At 53.0% G+C, this 19,341-nt stretch overlaps 1 protein-coding gene across 3 annotated transcripts; it reads right to left on the reverse strand.

The window, feature by feature from the left end:
* Window positions 1-994: 994 nt before the first annotated feature.
* On the reverse strand, window positions 995-14,204 carry ADISSP (adipose secreted signaling protein). 3 transcript variants are annotated; one of them, XM_049650075.1, is made up of 7 exons: window positions 14,075-14,204; window positions 13,637-13,693; window positions 7,067-7,182; window positions 5,444-5,586; window positions 2,886-3,024; window positions 1,878-2,000; window positions 995-1,642 (listed from the first exon to the last, which is right to left on the reverse strand). In XM_049650075.1, exons 3-7 carry the CDS (start codon window positions 7,083-7,085, stop codon window positions 1,542-1,544), a joined length of 525 nt encoding a protein of 174 aa, XP_049506032.1. In that variant the 5' UTR covers window positions 7,086-7,182; window positions 13,637-13,693; window positions 14,075-14,204; the 3' UTR covers window positions 995-1,541. The 3 variants fall into 3 exon arrangements, with proteins under 3 accessions (XP_049506032.1, XP_049506030.1, XP_049506031.1); XM_049650073.1 differs by lacking the exon at window positions 13,637-13,693; XM_049650074.1 differs by lacking the exon at window positions 13,637-13,693 and having other exon boundaries at window positions 7,067-7,236.
* Window positions 14,205-19,341: the final 5,137 nt, after the last annotated feature.

Here is a 19,341-nt window from a genome sequence, read left to right on the forward strand (position 1 = left end):
GTATAGGACCTCCCCGGGCGTGGCACCACCCATCCAAGTGTGACTGTTAATTTTAAAACTTTCTCAGCAGGCTAATGAGGAGGATACAGGCTGAAGGCACTTATGAGAGGAGTGGGGGAACATGCGGGGGCTTCCTTCAGGACAAATGACTCATCTGAGAAGGCCCCTAGGGCAGCCTATGAATGACCCACTTGCACCCTATCCCAGCTACCCAAGCGCAGTGGGACTTGGGGAGCTGCAGGGTGGACAGAAGAGGCACTAAGAGCTGATCGTGGCTCTGTCATCAACTCAATGTGCCATTGGGACATTTCCTGCCCACCCATGACATGCAGCTGACCCACCTGCCTGAGAACCCTAAGGCGACAATAAAGCATTTATGCTTCAGGTGAAGCCAGAGCCTGATGGTACCTCACAGGAGAGGACCCCAATGGAGGAGTAGTGGAGGGGGCCTGGGTTCAAAGAAGGGAGAGTGCTTTCAGCTTTGTGCAGAGCTGGGAAATGACCAGAAGGGGGTGCTGCTGTCAAATATCCCAAACAGAACTTCCCCTAAGACCTCTCTCTGGCTTAGGCATAAGGCCTCACCCCAGCCAAACTTTTGTCAACTATTCCCAGGCCTAAAATACCACTCGTGCATACTTCTTTGGGGGCTAGGTGCTATAATAGCATGAAGTGCCCTTGCCTCCTAACATTTATTTATTTTTGAGACAGAGAGAGACAGAGCATGAATGGGGGAGGGGCAGAGAGAGAGGGAGACACAGAATGGGAAGCAGGCTCCAGGCTCTGAGCCATCAGCCCAGAGCCCGACACAGGGCTTGAACTCACAGACCGCGAGATCGTGACCTGAGCTGAAGTCGGACGCTCAACCGACCGAGCCACCCAGGTGCCCCATGCCCTTGCCTCCTAAAAGAATGAACACAACCAGAGCTGTTCCTTAACTCATCTGCAAAGGATTGGGCATTCTCAGAGCGATGGAAAACAAACATTAGCTGGCCTCTGATGTCCACTGAAACTTTTATTTCTTTAGGGTTTTATCCCAACCAGTCCTTTAAAAACCAAGTAACACAGATCTGGGGGTTAGGGCTTGGGGACTGCACCTCCCTCCTACTCAGTGTGGACAGCAGTAGGAAAGAGGGAGGGGGCAGGGGAGGGCAAAAGCCAGACAGCAGCAGCAGTAATGGGAGTGACGACGACGTCACAGAGCCAGTTCCCTCCTCTCCCAAGCCCTGGCTGGAGCCCCTGTGACTTGGGGTGGGGGGTGGGTAGAACCCACCCCAGGCCCCCCCTCCCCTCCTCAGATAGCCTCCTTGGGGGCTCAACCCATTTCTTCCGGCAGGAGACTGAGGCACACAGAGAGGAGGAAGTGGGAGAGGAGGACACACGAGAGGCAGGGAGGTGGCACAATGAAGGCAGAGGTGAGAGGCCCCTGGACACCCCACACCCACCCCGGGGAGGGGTGAGGAAGCCACACCATGATACAGCGTTCGGGGAGATGAGGTGGGGTTTAAGGCTGTGGGGCTCTGAGGCGCGCAGGGCCGCAGGCCTCAGTCAAAGCCGTGCCAGTCGCTGTGCTCTGAGTCGTATTCTAGCTCGGCACCCACGCACTTGACCCCATCAAGCAGCATGGGTGTGCCATGGTGTCGGTCTGCAAGGCAGGTGACAAATCAGGATACCAGGCTGGTTCCCTGGCCCCACCCACCCACTCTAGGAGACTCCCCTCCACCTTCCCTCTGGGCTCTGCTGGGATGGGGGTGGGGGGAAGGTACCCGGGAACCCCAGGCCAGAGCAAGGACCCCTCTTTCAGATGGGGAGGGCAGAAATCCCTTGCAGTCAAGCTGGCACCTCCCCCCTCTAGCCAGACCCAAAGCTCGCACGCTCACCCATGACTCGCGCTTGCACTGTCACTCGCACACAGGTGCCGGTGCCACCTTCACAGGCTAGCAGCATCTCCTCCTTGAGGACTCCCTCCTTGTGTGCCGAGTATTCACACTTGACGCTGTAACCTGCCCAGATGATCAGCATCTCTGTGGCCTCCCGCCCCTGTCCCCCAGCACTCACTGGCACCAAGACTGGCCACCTCCTCCAAAGGAGTAAGGATGGCCCAGGACTTGTCCCCCCAGGGCCGGGCACACAGGCCCTGGAAACTTCCTCCTCTTCAATGAGGTCTATGTGTTTCCAGCCTGTGGACAACCCTGTTATGGCTCCAAGGGTCAAACTCGGGCTTCCAGGAGGAGGGTCCACTGATTCCCCAAAAGGGCAGGCAGGGAGAGGGGGTTGATAGGGAAAGGGGGATGGGCAAGCCCTTCGCAGATGGGGTGGCAAGAGGTAAAGGCCTGTGGGAGCTCACTGAATCCACTTAAGGGCAAAGTCATGATGAGGAAATAGGGGGACATGAAACTGAAACTGGGGTGTGAGTGACTATGAAACTGACACCCTAGCCTCCAGGTGGCAGGAGAGGGCCTGAAGCTACAGGGAAGGCAGAAGCAGTCCCAAGTCCAAAGCCTGTGACTGCCGGGTGCTAGGAGGTAGCTGCCCAGGGTCCCTGGGGCTCTGGCAGATTTTTCTTGAAGGGCAGACAGGAGGGAGAGCTGGAAGCCCAGAGCCAGTTGCTCATTGGCTCCACCACCTCACTGAGGGTACTATCCGGTGATACACAGGCACTGGCCAGCAGGGTGAGCCCACGGGACCCCTGCCCAGGGAGCAAGGCCTGGGGCATGGGAGCTGCTGAGATGCCACACTGCGAGCTCTTAAAGAGGCGTCATGTCGCCCAACTGCTGAACTGCCCATCTACCCTAGAACAGGGGGAAGCACCCCATGCTCTCACTCTGGTTACATCCAGGCCCTGCTGGAGGAGGGTAGGCCTCCAGCACCCTGAGCAGGGCACACACCTTCTGGGATGGGCATGACGCTGAGGAGCTTGAGGTGTAGGCTAGGGACAGGTGCTTCTCGGACGTCCTTGCTCAGCCTGTGCACCGGGGGCAGAGTGAAGGTAATCTCATACCTGTGCAAGATCTTCAGGAAGCCAACCTGTAGCAAGAAGGTGGGGAGGGGGAGGCACCTAGTCACTCTCAGCCTACCCCAGGGCCCACCCAGCTCCTGCCACCTGGGATCCTGTGGGCCCCTGCACCGGCTGCTGTAGGAATCCCAGAGGGGGTCTAACTCCCTCCGCCACTCCAGCTTGTCCACACACCAAGTCCAGTGGCTCCAGGCACTTCGCCTGAGGACCTCATCCCCTCAGCTGGTTACTCAGCACCTGTTGTGTGGGCCCCACAGCAAACGGTGGCCCACTTTATAGATAAGGAAATGGAAGCCAGGCAGTATGGCCAGGGTAAAGGTCTCCCTAGGCCTCTTAGCCACTCCTGCCACGTGTGGCACATATCAAGGCACCAGCCATTGCCCACAGGGGAAGCTAGCTCAAAGTCCCACGATGCAGGCCATTCACCTGCCCCCGCCACTGCCAGCACCTGCCCAGAGCCAATAGGCTGGGGTCAGGGACACGGGTCCTTTAGCCACTCCTGTGGAGATAGTGGGCAGCACACATACTGCACAGGATGAAGGATGGGATAGAATTAGAAAAACAGACACTAGACCAGCTGTGTCAGTGTAAAGCTGGCCCATGGGCACCAGCTACTGAACTCTGCTGGCACCTGAACGTGGACGCCTGCCTGCCCACTCAAATGCTCAGTGTGCCCAAAGCCCCAAGCCATTTCTGTTGTTCATACACGGTGACTGGCAACCAGTGCCCCCTGGGACAGATGCCAACCTTGGTTAAGTCCAGTCATGTGAAGGGCCACAAGCTGGGGTGGCAGCTGAGCAGGTAGGCTGGCCAGAGGGCAGTCCAGGAGGCACAGGGGTGCGTAATGTACCCACAACTTATGTGCACACAGAGTGGCATGCTCAGTTTCAAGGGCTGCACAGCTCTGTTCCTGGGGCTTGTTAGGACTGGCTGCGTGAAGCATTTGGCCTTTCGATGGGACAGGCAGACATCACGGTATGACAAAGCTTAGCCCATGTGGCTCCCGCACTGTGCAGGTGGAGGACACAGTCCTCAAGAACGATTTCTGGCTATCCTGCCAATGGTGACCCTGTGGCCCAGCCGCACCAACTGCAGAATTTTCCAGGGGAAATCTCAGAGATGTGCAAAAAACACTCCTTGCTGCCTCATTTATAACAATAAAAAATGGAAACATTCGTAACACCAGGAATAGTGAACCAGCTAAGTCAATGATGATACATTTAATGGAATACCAGACAGTTGTAAAATCTTGTGGAAAATTATTATTATTATTATTTTTTTTTTTTGTGGAAAATTATTTACTGACATAGGAAATGATTCACAACACAAGCAAGCAAAACACCGCTGTGATACTAGCTTTTTGTTTTTGTAAACGAGCAAAAAAAAGCTGAAATGACACACATCAAAAATTAACTGTCATTGTGTCTAGATACTATGATTGTGTGTGCTTTTAAATTTCTTCATAGTTTTCTCTAGCTTCCAAATTTTCTCTAATAGACGTCAATGGATTTTGCAATGGGGAGGTGGCGGGAAAGGGAGCTATTCCTTACAGTTTTGTTTCATTCTGTCTATTCCCTTGAGGAAGTTATCAGCTAAAGGAAAAGAGCACGGATGTTACATTTGGGCAGAAAATGATGAGTCTGGGCCCCTCCTCAGGGAGGTCTCGATGGACCAGATGCCCTCCCCTTGCCAGGGCATTCCTGTTCAGCTTCAGAGCCCTGGCTTATTGCCAACCTGAAGGCCTCACTCCATTTCCCCACAATCCATCCCCTCCAGACACTTCTTCCTGCACCTTCCAAGTGCATGTGGGATCTGATAGTGCCCCAGCAGTTGGGGAAGTCACACCAGAGGGTGTGTGAGGTGTGACTCTGAGAGAGGTTGACGTTCCACCCAGAAAGCATGGCGGTGCTCAGTAAACACTCACACCGCAAAGAGCCTAAATCAGCCAGAGGTCTGGCAAGAAGGGAAATAACGTCACACCTTGTTGCCAGCAAAATTCCCCTCACACCTGCGTTCTTTCATCTCATTCTTGCACTCTCTGAGGTGTGAACTGCCTTCATCTCAGAGAAGAGGAAACTGAGGTGACCTGCCCAGGGTCACAGAGACAGATGAGTGGGCCTGGTCCTGAACCCAAGCCCTGCGGCACCTCGAGCCCTGATACCACCTTCCATTGCTGTTGTTGGGGTGACACTAATAAGAGTTCGGTTCCTCTTGTTCGAGTACCATGCTAAAGGTACTCATTTCATCACTGCAATCTCACCACCTCCCTCCCACTTTACAGATAGGGAAACCAAGGCCCAGGAAGGGACAAAGATGTGCCTTTGCAGCCAGCTTAGAGGAAATGGAACAGACAGGTCCAGGAAGCCAGGCAGGGCCATGGAGGATGTAGAGGGAGCAAGGCGGAAGATGGCGGGGGAGGTGTGCACATACCTTGACCAGAAAGCTGCTGTCGCTCTCCTGGGTGACCATGACCACAGAGTCATGCAGCTTCTCATCAAAGTGTACATGGCTCTGGGAACCTTCTGCATCATGGCCTGCCGCAAAGCGGATACTCCGGACTCTGGGCTTGTTGCCTAGGAAGAGAGTGGGAGGGCTCCAGGGGCTGCTGGCTTCCTTTACCGCCAGGAAACTATTCCCCCTTGTCACCCCCTGGCCGACCCCCTGGCAACTACCCTTGACATCATCTAGCACACACTGCCTGGACTCCTTTCAGGGCTAGGCCACGTCCTACTGAACACTAGAGGTTATGAGGGTTAAAGCTGCCCACCTGCCCAGTCCTCCCACAAAATATAAGCACCCTGAGAACTGGTGTGACAGAGGGAGTCAGGGATTGGCTAGTACAATCTCTTACTTAGAGGAGATGAGGCTGATGACAGAGACCAGAAGAGTCCTCCAGACTCTTAGCCCCAGGCCTTGGGTACCCTACGCAGTGCTCTCCTTCACAGTGCCAAGCTCCCATCTCTGGAATCTTCTCTTCCAGGTCTGTCAGTGCCAAGGCCCCTCCTGATGAACCCTAACCTGAGAGGAGGTGGGCAGGGACACAAACAGCCTCTTTGGGACCTTTCTGGGGGTGGGAGAAAGCAAAGGGGGCCAAAAACCACACTGAGCCCACCTAGAAGAGGCTGCAGTTACCTCTTAACTCCATCACTGATCACCAGCAAGGAAGATGGAAGAACCCAGGGGAGCCTCTCAGACCCCTCCCAGAAACACCCTTCCCTCCTCTACTTCATGACCCCACCCCACCCCACCCTGCAAAACACACAGGGCCCTCAGCTATCCCTGGCTGTGTCTGGTTCTCCAAGGCCAGGAGGCAGGGAGTTGAGATGGACAGAGCAATTGGAGCTGGGCTGAGGGCCTGGGCTGGGGGAGACCCATCTTGCCATGAGAAGGACCTCAATCCTCTCTGGCCCACAGCCACAGACTCCCAGGAGCCCTGCCCAGAGTCCTTTTGGTGGGAGGGGCTGGGCCGGACCTGGCCTGGGTTCTTGAACACTCACTGGAGGCCCGGGGAGTGGGGAGGGGCAGCCTGGCACTTCCACATTCCCTGCTGAGGCCCCCAGAACTGACCCTCAAATTTTACCTGGCCTCCCTTGCCTAAAACCCTCTGTGAGCCCTTCTGGACCCTGAATGAAACCAAAATTCCCTTCTGTAGCCTCCTGTGGCCTTACCTACCTTATCAGCCTCAGTGCTCACCCCCAGGTCCTAATGCCCCCCACCAGCCCCCACAGTGGAATAGGGGGGCTGAAACAGAGGGACATGAGGGCACATACTTCCATAAACCAGCACACCAAGGAGCCAGCAAGCGTCCTCAGGTTTCCTGCTAGTGCTTGCATGAGCACCAGGACCCAACAAAAACACTGGTATAATTACACTGATGTAATGTAATTCTCTCTCTCTCTCTCTCTCTCTCTCTCTCTCTCTCTCTCTCACACACACACACACACACACACACACACACACACAGCCAATGCAGGCCCCACAAGTAACAATACCCCTCCCACCAGGGTCCCCTGGGAGACCTGTGTAAATCTGCCAAGCTAGGAAGGCACTCACCCTTGTTGGCTGCAGCCATGGATGCCCTCCCTGCCACGGAGAAAGACGCGCAGCTCCAGCCAGACACCGCCGCTCAAGCGCAGCAGCCTCCCATGCTCAGGGACGCCAGCAGGAGCCTGAAGGATGGGGAGTGGGGAGGGCAGGGGTCAGGGCCACCCATGGCCCTACGGCTGGGGGAAAGCAGAGATCTCTTTAGGGAAGACACTAAAACCCAACACCCTGCTGTTCTCAACAGCCCAAGGGGTGCCTGTACCCTCTAGCATGGTGGGGGGGGGGCTTCTGCTCCCCCACTCCTCACATTCCCCAAGAGCCCTCACCCCTGCCTGATGCCCTACTGACCCAGAGCCCCACCAGCATGTGCTGAGCCGTGGCTTCTCAGTGCCAAAGCATCGGTACGGGACTCTGGTACCCAACCCACCTGAGGCTGGCAGGAGGGACAGCCTGAAAAGGAAAAGGATACCACTGGCACTTTTTAGAGGCTAGTTCTCATGCTGGTGACCCCAAGGGCTAGACCCTCCTGTAGCCAGATGCCACATTATTCAGGTTACACACCCAGTGCTGCTGGGTCTAGGTCAGAGTCAACAAGATGCTTGAAAGAGAGCAAGAATGGGGGCCCACCTAAGATGGGTCCTTGGAGATTCCCTCCCGGTGACAGGTCAGTGCCATATGCTGAACAGATGCCCCGTGAAGGAATTGCCCCATTGCAACCCACCATTCGGCCTCTGGCCTCATTCTCTGGGCCAGCCTCCTAGCTCAGCTCCCCAAGGGCAGCCTCAGGGCAGGGGCAGCGGGAGGCACCCCCAGGAAGCCTGTGTGAGCAGCCTGGCCTCTGATGGGCTGAGCTGGGACCATCTAAGCATCAAAAAGAATAATGAGGGCAACTGATGGAAACAGATGGAATACATAAAACTGGAGCATTCACAGAGATTACAAAAAAAGAAGAACGCAAAATAAACACACCCGAACCCTCGTTCACTGACAGTAGCAAGGCCCTCTTTACTCGGAAAACTGGCAATAAAGAGAAATAATTCAGCCTGTCCCTCGGCCTTTCATGTAACTAAATTGTCCTGGTGGTTAAAGGAAGGCTCTTCTTTACAGAAGAATCCTCACTATTAAGTAACAAAGGAATGGCCAAATGCCAAGCAAGTGCCAAAAAGACAAAGGCTGGAGGCAGGGAGGCAGGGGATCCTTAACAAGGAGGGCAAACGTTGGCAGAAGTAGATGCTCACAGATGCCCCAGTGCCACCTACGGATGGCCTGGGGTTCTTAAGAAGAATGACACGAGTTTGCATGGAAGGATGTAGTGTCAGCCAGTCATACGCTGTCAAGCAAGCTCCCCTCACTCACAATGGGACAACCTGACACACAGAGGCTTCCTGATGTGAGACGCCATGAAGTCCCAGCATCACTGACAAGGGGGTCCTGCCTGAAATGTCTAACCTAGATCTAAAGAAGCCCCGAGCTCTAACTTCTTGCTTATTGAAAATGCAGAGGTTAGGGGTGCCTGGGTGGCTCAGTCGGTTAAGCGTCCGACTTCGGCTCAGGTCACAATCTCGCGGTCCGTGAGTTCGAGCCCCGCGTCGGGCTCTGTGCTGACCGCTCAGAGCCTGGAGCCTGTTTCGGATTCTGTGTCTCCCTCTCTCTCTGACCCTCCCTTGTTCATGCTCTGTCTCTCTCTGTCCCAAAAATAAATAAACGTTAAAAAAAAAATTAAAAAAAAAAAAGAAAATGCAGAGGTTAGTGCACACATTAGATAACTCCATGAAAAAGCAAAGAAGCAAACCCAGAAGTCAGAATATTCTACAAGACAACTGATGGGTCATTTTGGTTTTTTCCCCCCAAAGTGCAAGAAAAATAAAGGAGAGGAGCACCTGGGTGGCTCAGTCATTTGAGTGTCCGACTCTTTATTTCGGCTCAGGTCATGATCTCACGGTTCATGAGTTCAAGCCCCACATGGGGTTCTGCACTGACATGATTATCTCTCCCCCTCTCTCTCTGTCCCTCCCTGGCGCTTGTGCGTGTGCTCTCTCTCACTCTCAAAATAAATAAACTAAAAAAAAAAAAAAAAAGAGGGGCACTTGAGTGGCTCAGCCGGTTAAGCATCCGACTTCGGCTGAGGTCATGGTCTCTCGGTTTGTGAGTTTGAGCCCCACGTGGGGCTCTGTGCTGACAGCTCAGAGCCTGGAGCCTGCTTTGGATTCTGTGTCTCCCTCTCTCCCTGCCCCTCCCTCCCCAACTCAGGCTCTGTCTCTGTCTCTGTCTCTCAAAAATAAACATTAAAAAAAATTTTTAAAAAAAGAATAAAAAAGAAAAATACAGGAGGGGCAGCTGTTCTAAATAGGGGATGGGCAAACTATAGCCTGAGGCTGCTGCCTGTTTTTTGTAAAGTTGTATTTGAATACAACTGTACTCCTTTGTTTACATGTTGTCCAAAACTGCTTCTGCACTAAAGCAAAACTACTTTGAGTAGTTGCAACAGAGACCACATGGCCTGCAAAGTCTAAAATGTTTACTATCTGGCCCTTTACAGAAAAAGTTTGCCAACTGCTGTTCTAAATTAACACACAAAGAGACCAAGAAGGATACTCTATGGGACAAGTGACCTGGATTTTTCCACCACATCAGCTGCAAGAAGAAAAATAAATGGGGTAGGGGGTTCTAACTACCTATAAAGAAAGGACATTTGGGGGATAACTGGAAAATGTGAATGGGACTAGATCTGAGGTGGCATTAAGAAATATTAGCTGATCTCGTTGAGATAATGGACTTGTGTCATATAGAGATGTATGTCCTTATTTTTCACAGATACACACTGAAGTATTTAGAGATGAGCAACCCATGAATGACCTTGGCTAATCCGGGGAATGAAGAGAAACCACAGGGTGGCCTCCTAGTGGGGGGCTGGGCCTGCAGAGGACATGACCTTGAGGTCCCTTAGGTACCAAGCTGCCCCGGTAGCAGGCCTCAACTCCTTTCCCACTTCCCAGTGCAAGAGAAGCCCACCCAGCCCCGAGGGCCTCATGAGCGTCGTAAACAGCTCAGGTACCAGCCTCCCACAGATGTGAGGCAGCCTACAGAGGTACAGCGAAGGGCAAGGCTTGGGTCCCAAGGTCCCAGGCCCTTCCCAGGCCCTCCCTCGGCCCCTACCTCAGCTAGCTCCCAGGCCCAGGGAACAGGGAAGGGAACTATGCCCCCACTTATCTCTGGCCAGTGCCACTCTGGGGTCAGTCCCAGAAAGGCAGCCCCTTAGCCCTGGAATGCTCAACTCATCCCCAGAGAGCCTGGCCCTTAAAGAGAGGCCTGCCCCCCAACCCACCTACTCCAGCCATCTGCTGAAGCTGTAGACTCAGAACTATGTAAAAAATGTGAAAAATGACCAAGCACGAAGGTACCAGGCCCGCTTCCTACCTTCTGCAGAGGCTGCTCCAGCCACACCTCTGCAGCCACAGGCGAACAACAACTCAATGTCCACAAAGTCCCCCCATCTCCCAAGACCCTTCCTGCAGGCCCGGGTGAAACTCTTAACCAGTGGCTGGTGAGGAAAGGCTCCTGGAGACTCCTTCCACAAACACTCTGACCCACTACATGCAGGGCCCCCTCCCTGTCTTTCCCAATAACCCACTGCTATGGCCTGCCTGCCTCCGTCCAGGCCCTCCCTCCTGCCTGGAACAATCCCCTGCCCCCATCCAAACCTTAGCCTCAGTCTCAGCCCCAGAGGACTTTTTTAGGGTAGCACAATCCTCATTTTATGTTCATCATTTTATGTTCCCCACCTTACCAGGGCAAGGACTGTGTTTTTGCCAAGCTCTTTGTCCCCAGTACCCAGCCCAGCACCTGGCAGGGAGCAGCTGTGTCCAGTTTATATTCGTTAAATGAATGAATGACCAAACTAAGGGGAACCCAAGCATGGGCCTTGGCTGGACCCTCTTGGTAGATGTGACATGTCAAGGCCAGTGACTCTAAACCGGAAGCTCTCAGAAAGAGGAACTCACCCTGCTCTCTTAGCCAACCCTTGCCCCAGAGGGCACTCCCCTCCCCCCATCTCACGGAGTGTGGCCTCCCACTGGGCATTATTCTAGCCTTGCCACAATCAGTTGCTCCCCTTGAGATGGAATGCCCTCTGCACTGCCCAGAGCTCAGTACAGAGCAGGCATTCAAGCATGCCTGTAGCGCTTGGGCAGTGAGAACACAGAGATGGAAGGCAAGTGACTTAAGGGGCCAGAGGAGGCTAGAAAAAGCAAGCCTCCTTTCTCAGCAGAGAGCCCTGTCAGTCTCTGTCCCGTGGGAGCCAGACTCTCATCCAAACACAATTCCTCAGCAGAAGCAGGAGGAGAAGGTATCTAGCTTCCCCCTGCTGCAGCTGTGTCCACAGGAACTGCTAGGCCCCCTCGTAACCCCAGGCCTCCTCCCGTGCTAGCCAAGCCCTGAGTGTGGCCCAAGCTGCACAGCCCCACAGAGACAGTGGGGACGTGGTCAGGAGCATGGGCTCCAGGGCCCAGCAGTGCTGGTTCACATTCAGGCAGTATGGGAAGTTACTTTCAGTCTCTGTGCCTCAGTTTCCTCATCTGTAACACAGGAATAAGCAGTGACCTCTTCCTCTGTGAGTTTGGTGCAGCTGGTACTTGAACCTCTTGACAGAGCTGCCCATTCCACGCCCATCTTTGCAAAAGCAAATCCCAAAGGCCCGGTTTCTAAAGCAACAGCAATTTCAGGGTAGCAGTGGTAGAGAGGCTCTTCACGATAATCCTGGAATGGCCCTCAGGGTGGGCCCCAGGGACTTCAGCCTTCTCAGAAAACAGCTCAAGGGGTGAGGGGCCTCCCCCCCTTCCCTTCTCCTGCCTCTCTCCTCCCCCACTCTCAAGCCAGCCAGGTCCCCAGTGATTGCCAGAGAGCAGACTTGCAGACTGCTGCCCCCTTCAACCAGAGGAAGATGTGAAGAATGTATATTCTGAGAAATGTCCCAACCCCAACAACAAAAACAAGACCCCCTCCCCAGATTAGATAATCACCGGTGGTGATACCATGGACAGTCACAGGATGGGGAGGGATGGAAAGCTGGAACAAGGGCCTTACAGGTCTTGTCTGGTTCTTAGTTACTCTCAGGGAAACTGGAGGAACAGTCTCTTTGGGAGACAGAGAGCTGAGGTCCCTCTCAGCTTTAAAGAGAAAGGCTGCTTCAAGGTTACCCTATCTAGGGCAGGGCTCAGCCAGGCCCGGTGGAACCTCTGGCATGAGAAGGTCCAGGGACACGGCAAGTGAGCAAACAGAAGGACAAATGGACAGTTACCCAGAAACCCGGAGTTCTCAGCCCCCCAGGCTCCTGTCCCACAGGGTGCTAGCTGCTACTCCAGGCTGTCCCAAGATAGGGCCCAAGGCTCCAGACTGAAAAGAGCACCAAGACAGTACCCATGGCAAATTGGAGCTCCAGAATATGCCATGCTTCTCCTCCATCCCACAGCTGCACCCCTAATACCACTTCTCGGCCTCAGAAGCAGCCCTCAGATCCCAGGCATCACAGGGCAAGCCCCAGCTAGTCCTCCACTTTGCGGCTGGGGGCACGGCCCCAAACTCTTGGGGTCTCTTTCTCATTCATTCCTCCATCCCCACCCTCAACCTGTGCAAGGACTTTCTGAGCCAGGCACTCCACGACGTTCTACCTCCCCGCCTCCCCCACTCCCACCCCACCCTAGCCCACAGCTAAATCCTGGCTTAAGGACTCAGTCCAGCAGGAGCACTGTCCAGCCTCTCATTAAAGCTCAAACTTGTAAACAGAGTGCCCATTGAGAGGACACTGACCTGCTGATTCCAGAACCTGACATAGGACTGGGCACATAGTGAGGGAATTGCATGCCTACAACAAAGCCTGGAAAAGCAAGGCTGGGTGCCAGGTTTGGTGGTGGCAGTTTTACATCAACTCAGTCTGGATGTGACTCCATTTCCTCCTCTCTCCAGCAGGCAAAAGTGCAGGGTTAAATATAGTGTCTCTCTCTCACAAGCAGGGGTGAAGTGGGGAAGAGACCCCTACCATCCCACACACTTGTGTCTCCCCAAACTCCTCCCCCATGCCCCAGCTAGAGGGTTCTTAGACCCCTCTAAACTCCAGATTGCCTGCCCCACCGAGGCCTTGCCCTGAGCCTGTCACCTGAAGGCCCCAAGAAGTAGAGGCCAGGCCTGGTCCAGGGGGCGACACTTGCCCCTGACCTTCTTTAGCTCCCAGGGGAGAGAAATGCCCTACTCCCACTTCCCAATACCAAGATTCAAGAAAAAAGGCAACCTAAAGATTCTCTTCTCAGTCCAGCAGAGCTCCTGGTCCAGAACTTAAATAAAACCGCTCCTGCTGTGATGATAGGAAGGATATGGCCAAGCCCCCAAAGGCATCAGGGGCCCGGGTGTAAGACCCTGTATCCTCTCAGGGCCTCCATCCCTGTGGGTGTGGCGCCCCATCACCGCCCCTTTCTCATCTTCTGGGGGAAGAGATGCAGTTAGACGTCCCCCCTCCATCACACCCCTCGCAGGCTTCTAGGTGGCAGCTCTGTCCCTCAGATAATCCTCTGCCCTCCCCACCCTCACCTCTGCTGACGCAGGAGTCTCAGGAGTCCGCACTGCCCGACATCACCGCCCTCCTCCCTGAAGATGTCGAGAACAAGAGGTTCAGAGGCTACTGGTCCAAGGTCACACAGCGAGGCAGTGACAATAGCGGGGGAGGGATACGTGTGTGCTGACGGTGCTGACCCCATTACGCCCCCACCCTCGCTGTGTCACACGTGCCCCCGACAACGCGCCGCGGAAAACATCCCGTCTCCACCACCTAACGGTCACCCGCGGCCTCCGGACTGACATTTCCCCAGCTCAGATGCCAGAGAGCACCCCGGTGCGGACCGACAGCGGAACCGTCGCCCCAGCCCGGTGGGGTCCTAGTCACCAACTGCCTAGGACGGCGCTCTGCCGGGAGGAGATCTCGCCGAGTGGGGCGGAACTGGGAGGTGGCAGGAGGAGGAGCATTCTCACCGTGCAGGGCGCACCCCGGGGCCAGTCGGGCACGGTCGACCGCGGTGGCAGCGGTGGCGGTCGCGGCGGCAGCGGGGACTCAACGCCGGGCACGAGGAGGGAACCCCGCGCCGCCGCCGCCGCCCGCTTCATCGGCACGCCCCCGCCTCCGCCCATTGGCCGACCGAGGGGGTGGGGCGAGGACTCTTCTGACCAATAAGAGGACGCCAGAGAACCGCCAACGGGCGTTGCGCCACTGCATCACGTGCAGGGGGCCCTCTGCTGCGCCAGGCGAGCCTACACCTACCGGCGAGTTCTCGCGATGAAAGGATCCAGGCAGCCAGACGCGGCCAGGGGCCAGCATGGGGCGGAAAGGGGAGAGGAAAGGAGGAGCGTCTCGAATAGGCCCCGCCCGAGTCCCAACTTCATCGGTGGAGTTTGCACGACCCGCCCGGGCCCCAACTCGAAAGGGGGCTTTCCTGGGCTCTGTCCCCTCGAGCAGCCATAAGGCAGGACTCAGAGATAGGTGGGGTGCCTGTAGGTCTCTTTTCTCCCTAGGCTTACAAGCCCGCATCGGCAATCGATATGGGCATAGCTAGATCCTCCGGTTCAGGAGCTGAGAAACCTCCATCCTTCCCACTTTGCGACCTCGGGGTTTCAGCCTCTTCCTCTTCCACCCTATCCCTCCGCCTCAGAGGAAGCGCTGTCGCGCAGACTCGAAAGGCGTCCTGGGAGCCGGGCCGGCCCGATTAAGCATCAGAACAAAGAAGGCACACGGGATGGGCCCCGGGGGACCGCAGCCTCTGCTCCTGGTCTCCATGGAGGCGGTCGCCATGGCAGCGGGATGCGCGTAGCTCAGCGTCTCGGGGTGGGATGTGAGCACCTGCACGGAGACTGGGAGCGAGAGGCGTGGTCCTAGGGTCTTTAGGAATTACAGTAGCTGCTCCGCGGGTGGTCCTGGAACAACAGTCCTCCTCCCACATTTCGCTGGCTTTGACAGGGTCCCTAAAGTGCCTGCGGGGAGCCTTCCAGAGCCCGAGGTTCTCTCCTTCCAATGTAACTAGGGGGAGAGATGGTATGGCACGGCTTAGGGTCGGCTTCCTTTTAGAGGGACCTGGGTCGCTGCCTTTGGGGACCCGTCAAGGTTCCTGTCTTCCGATGGATACCCGTGACTCCTAACCTATCCCATAGCCTCTGGCCTCCACACTGTTGGCAAATTAATCTTACTGAGCTATTGTTTCCATCGCATCTTCCCCTCCTCCAAAACCTCCGTGTTCTGGGACTGCCTCAAGCAGAATTTCACAAACTTTTTAGAAGCATTTTGGGTGATTCATGTGCACTCTGGCGTTTGAGATACTGCCCTCCAGCGTGGGCATTGGGAGATTCCTACGTTCTGATCCCAGCCCATCCACTTCTGCCAGATGATCTTTCATTACCCAGCCCCACCGTTCCATGTGCCCCACTATGCTCCCTCCACTAAATTGTATTCTCATGTCTGTCTATTCGATTCTGCAGCGTTTAAAGTTGGCAGACAGTGGGCCTAAAGGAGACTACAGGTATATTTTGTTTAGCCCACACGAGGCTTTTAAAAATTCTAATTCTTCGTCCGTTTCTCCTTCTCTTTCTCTTCCTCCTCTCTTTCTTTTTCCTCTTCCTCCTCTTCCTCTTCTTATTCCCCTTTTAAAATATCAGAAGATCTAACAACGTGGACTCACATTCTAGCCTGGCACCAAGGACTGGCACATCAACTTGCTGTCTCGTCCCCACCAATCCCTGTTTTCTCACATTGATTTTACCTTCTGGGACTGTGCAGACATTTGCTTTCATGATACCCTCCTTATGCTACCTTTCCACCTAGAATGCCCTTTCCACTCTCCTTTCATGGACAAAACTCACACTCCCTTCAAGACCAAGTTAAGACCTGCCTTTATTATCTCTTTGAAGACAACTTCTTCTCAAAACTATCCCTGGTGTGGGCTGTTTCAAATAGAGACTAGCTGCTAACTGGGCACTGCCTGGGGCCATTTCCTGTCAACTTCTTTAAGCAAATATTGACTAAGTGTGTATGATGAGAAAGTTACTGTGCTAGGCTATGGAGTTACATGTTCTCACAGTTCAGGGTGGGAGTACGCCACACAAAAACAGCTGTGGTTTCTTGTCCCTGCCAAACACTCTTCACACTCCTAGGTGCTGGGCAGTTTGGGGGACTGGCCAATTGAAAGGATCTGCAATACAGAGCTGCCCATGCCCTGGGATACTACAGGCTCCATTGCAGCCCAATGGGTCTGTTTACCAAGAAGAGGGATGCTAATATCAGAGTGGCGCCCAGGCCCTGGGACTTCCTGCGCAGAGGGCCTTAATAGAGCTTTGAGGGAAGCCACAGGCACCCTGGAGATTGGGGCAGTAAGGGAAGGCATTAAGAACAACTCCAGGGGCACCTGGGTGGCTCATACTTTCTCTTTCTCTCTAAAATAAAAAATAAAAGGGGCACCTGGGTGGCTCAGTCGGTTAAGCATCTGACTCTTGATTTCCACTCAGGTCATGATCTCACGGTTCTCTGACAGCGCAGAAACGGCTTGGGATTCTCCGTCTCCCTCTCTCTGTGTCCCTCCCTTGCTCATTCTCTCTCTCTCTCTCTCTCTCTCTCTCTCTCTCCCAAAAATAAATACATAAACATTTTTAAAAAAAAGAACAACTCCAGTTTAGGAGAACAGACTGAACTCATGTAAAATACCCATTCCAGCTCCAAACATATGGTATTCTGGACTCTATTCTTTTTAATAAAAATTAAACAATTGTAACCTTGTTGGAAAACTGCTGGGCAGTATTAAAGCTGAAAATGCCAACCCTTTGACCGAGCAGTTCCATTCTTAGTTACATACCAAAAGACATGTATACAAATACGCATGGCAGCACCATTTGGAATGGCCTCAAACTGGAGACAATCTAAGTGTCCATCAACAATAGAATGAATAAATGAATTTCACTGTATTCATACAATGGCCTATCATACAGCCGTGACATAAAACAACCTCTACTGAATATGTGTAACAACATGGATGATTCTCACAGGCAATATTAAGCAAAAGAAGCCCTGCACAAAGATAGTATAAACTGTATTGTGTATTCTAGTACCCACCTCGGTAAACATATATATGCAATTTCTCTTGAGTATATATTGAGGAATGAAATTGCTGGGGAATAGCTGTGATGCCTTTATAAGGTGTCAACTTAGCTGTGGTGAACTACATTTCCCAGAATTCCCTTCCAATTAGGGTGGGCCACAACAGTCATTTGTAAAATATGTTTTTAATTTATTTTTAATTTTATTTTTTTTATTTTTGATTTTTTTAAATTTTTTTTTTAACGTTTATTTTTGAGACAGAGAAAGAGCATGAACGGGGGAGGGTCAGAGAGAGGGAGACACAGAATCCGAAACAGGCTCCAGGCTCTGAGCTGTCAGCACAGAGCCCGACGCGGGGCTTGAACTCACGGACCGCGAGATCATGACCTGAGCCGAAGTCGGACGCTTAACCGACTGAGCCACCCAGATGCCCCTTTATTTTATTTTTTTTTTAATTTTAATGTTTATTTATTTTTGAGGGGCAAAGCATGAGCAGGGGAGGGTCAGAGATAGAAGGAGACACAGAACTCGAAGCAGGGGCTCCAGGCTCCAGGATCCGAGCTGTCAGCACAGAGCCCGATGCAGGGCTCAAACCCACAAACTGTGAGATCATGACCTGAGCTGAAGTTGGATGCCCAACTGACTGAGCTACCCAGGCGCCCTTTTTACTTTTTATTTTATTTTATTTTATTTTTTAATGTTTATTTATTTTTGAGACAGAGAGAGACAGAGCATGAACAGGGGAGGGTCAGAGAGAGAGGGAGACACAGAATCTGAAGCAGGCTCCAGGCTCTGAGCTGTCAGCACAGAGCCCAACACGGGGCTCGAACCCAAGGACCGTGAGATCATGACCTGAGCCGAAGTCGGACGCTTAACCGACTGAGCCACCCAGGTGCCCCTTTACTTTTTATTTTAGAGTGAGTGTGATTTGGGGAGAGGGGCAGAGAGAGAGGGAGAGAGAGAGAGGGAGGGAAAATCTTAAGCAGGCTCCACGCTCAGCGCGGAGCCCAATGCAGGGCTCAATCCCACAACTCTGGAATCATGATCTGAGCCAAAATCAAGAGTCAGATGCTCAACCTACTGAGCTACCCAGGCACCCCCACAGCAAGCATTTTGGCATGATATTCAGAGGGCAAAAGAAAAGCAGTGGCTGTATTGGCAGACTTGCAAAGTCTAGGCAGAAGTTGTCTAGCCCATACACTTTGTTACCTATCTGCTGGCTCACGTCATTGACATGGGATCACAGTCAGGCTTGCAACTACTCCACCCTTCCCTGGATCCTCCTTCAGTTTCTTTGACTCCTGGGTCAGATAACAGAGGGCACCAGCCTCTCCTGCAAGAAACCCATATCATCAAGTTTGGAGGTAGTGGGAACTGACACGAGCTCGAGTTGGCAATCAAAGCTTTCAGCTTATTCTCATGGGTTCCGGCTTGTCCTTTCGCTCCCCCACTTTATATCCATCCTCCCTTCCCAACAGCATGACCTGTGGACTTTAAGCTCCAGCATCAGATACAAAACAACAGTCTTACAGAAATTGTTTAACAGTTGACCCAAAGCCAACTATGTTTTTTGTTTCTATGTTTCTATGATTAAACCCTAACTGACACAATAGCATAGGCAGGTGTTTAATTTTATAGGAAACTGCCAAACGATTTTCTGAAATGGTTGAACTCATACCCCATCAGCAGAGTACTAGGAGAGTTCTAGTTGCCTCACCTCCTCATCAGTACAAAAATTACCAGTTTTGTAAAAACATGACACTGTGCAAACCAACACAGGGCAACAGGCCACCAGTCTTCAGCCTCTGCTCTGAACCATGCCCTTGCGAAGGACAATTTCACAATATCCATCAAGATTACAAATGTACATATTCTTTGTCCTAATGTAGAATTAACCATGCAGCTATACTTGCATGAAATACCAAATATGGATGCAGGAGGTTATTCATTGTTGCATTATTGTTTCTAATAACAGAAACAACTTACATGTCCATGAACAGAGGACCGAGTAATTAAATTTTGTACACACAATAGAATATTATATGGCTTTTAAAACAGGAAGTTTTCAATGTAACGGTATGGAAAAATATTGTATTAGTTGAAGTTCACCAGAGAAACAGAACTAATGGGAGACGATATAGAGACAGGGCTTTAGGTTATATAG

This window comes from Panthera uncia, assembly GCF_023721935.1.
Source record: "Panthera uncia isolate 11264 chromosome A3 unlocalized genomic scaffold, Puncia_PCG_1.0 HiC_scaffold_11, whole genome shotgun sequence".
In the NCBI taxonomy this organism is placed as follows: Eukaryota; Metazoa; Chordata; class Mammalia; order Carnivora; family Felidae; genus Panthera; species Panthera uncia.

Bases quoted from the DNA above. Each gene is read 5' to 3' on its own strand.
- ADISSP (XM_049650073.1), bottom strand. The intron at 3,025-5,443 runs GTATGTGCACAC...TTCTTGCTACAG, and splicing joins ACAGCAGCTTTCTGGTCAAG to GTTGGCTTCCTGAAGATCTT. The intron at 2,001-2,885 runs GTGTGTGCCCTG...TCATCTGGGCAG, and splicing joins CGTCATGCCCATCCCAGAAG to GTTACAGCGTCAAGTGTGAA.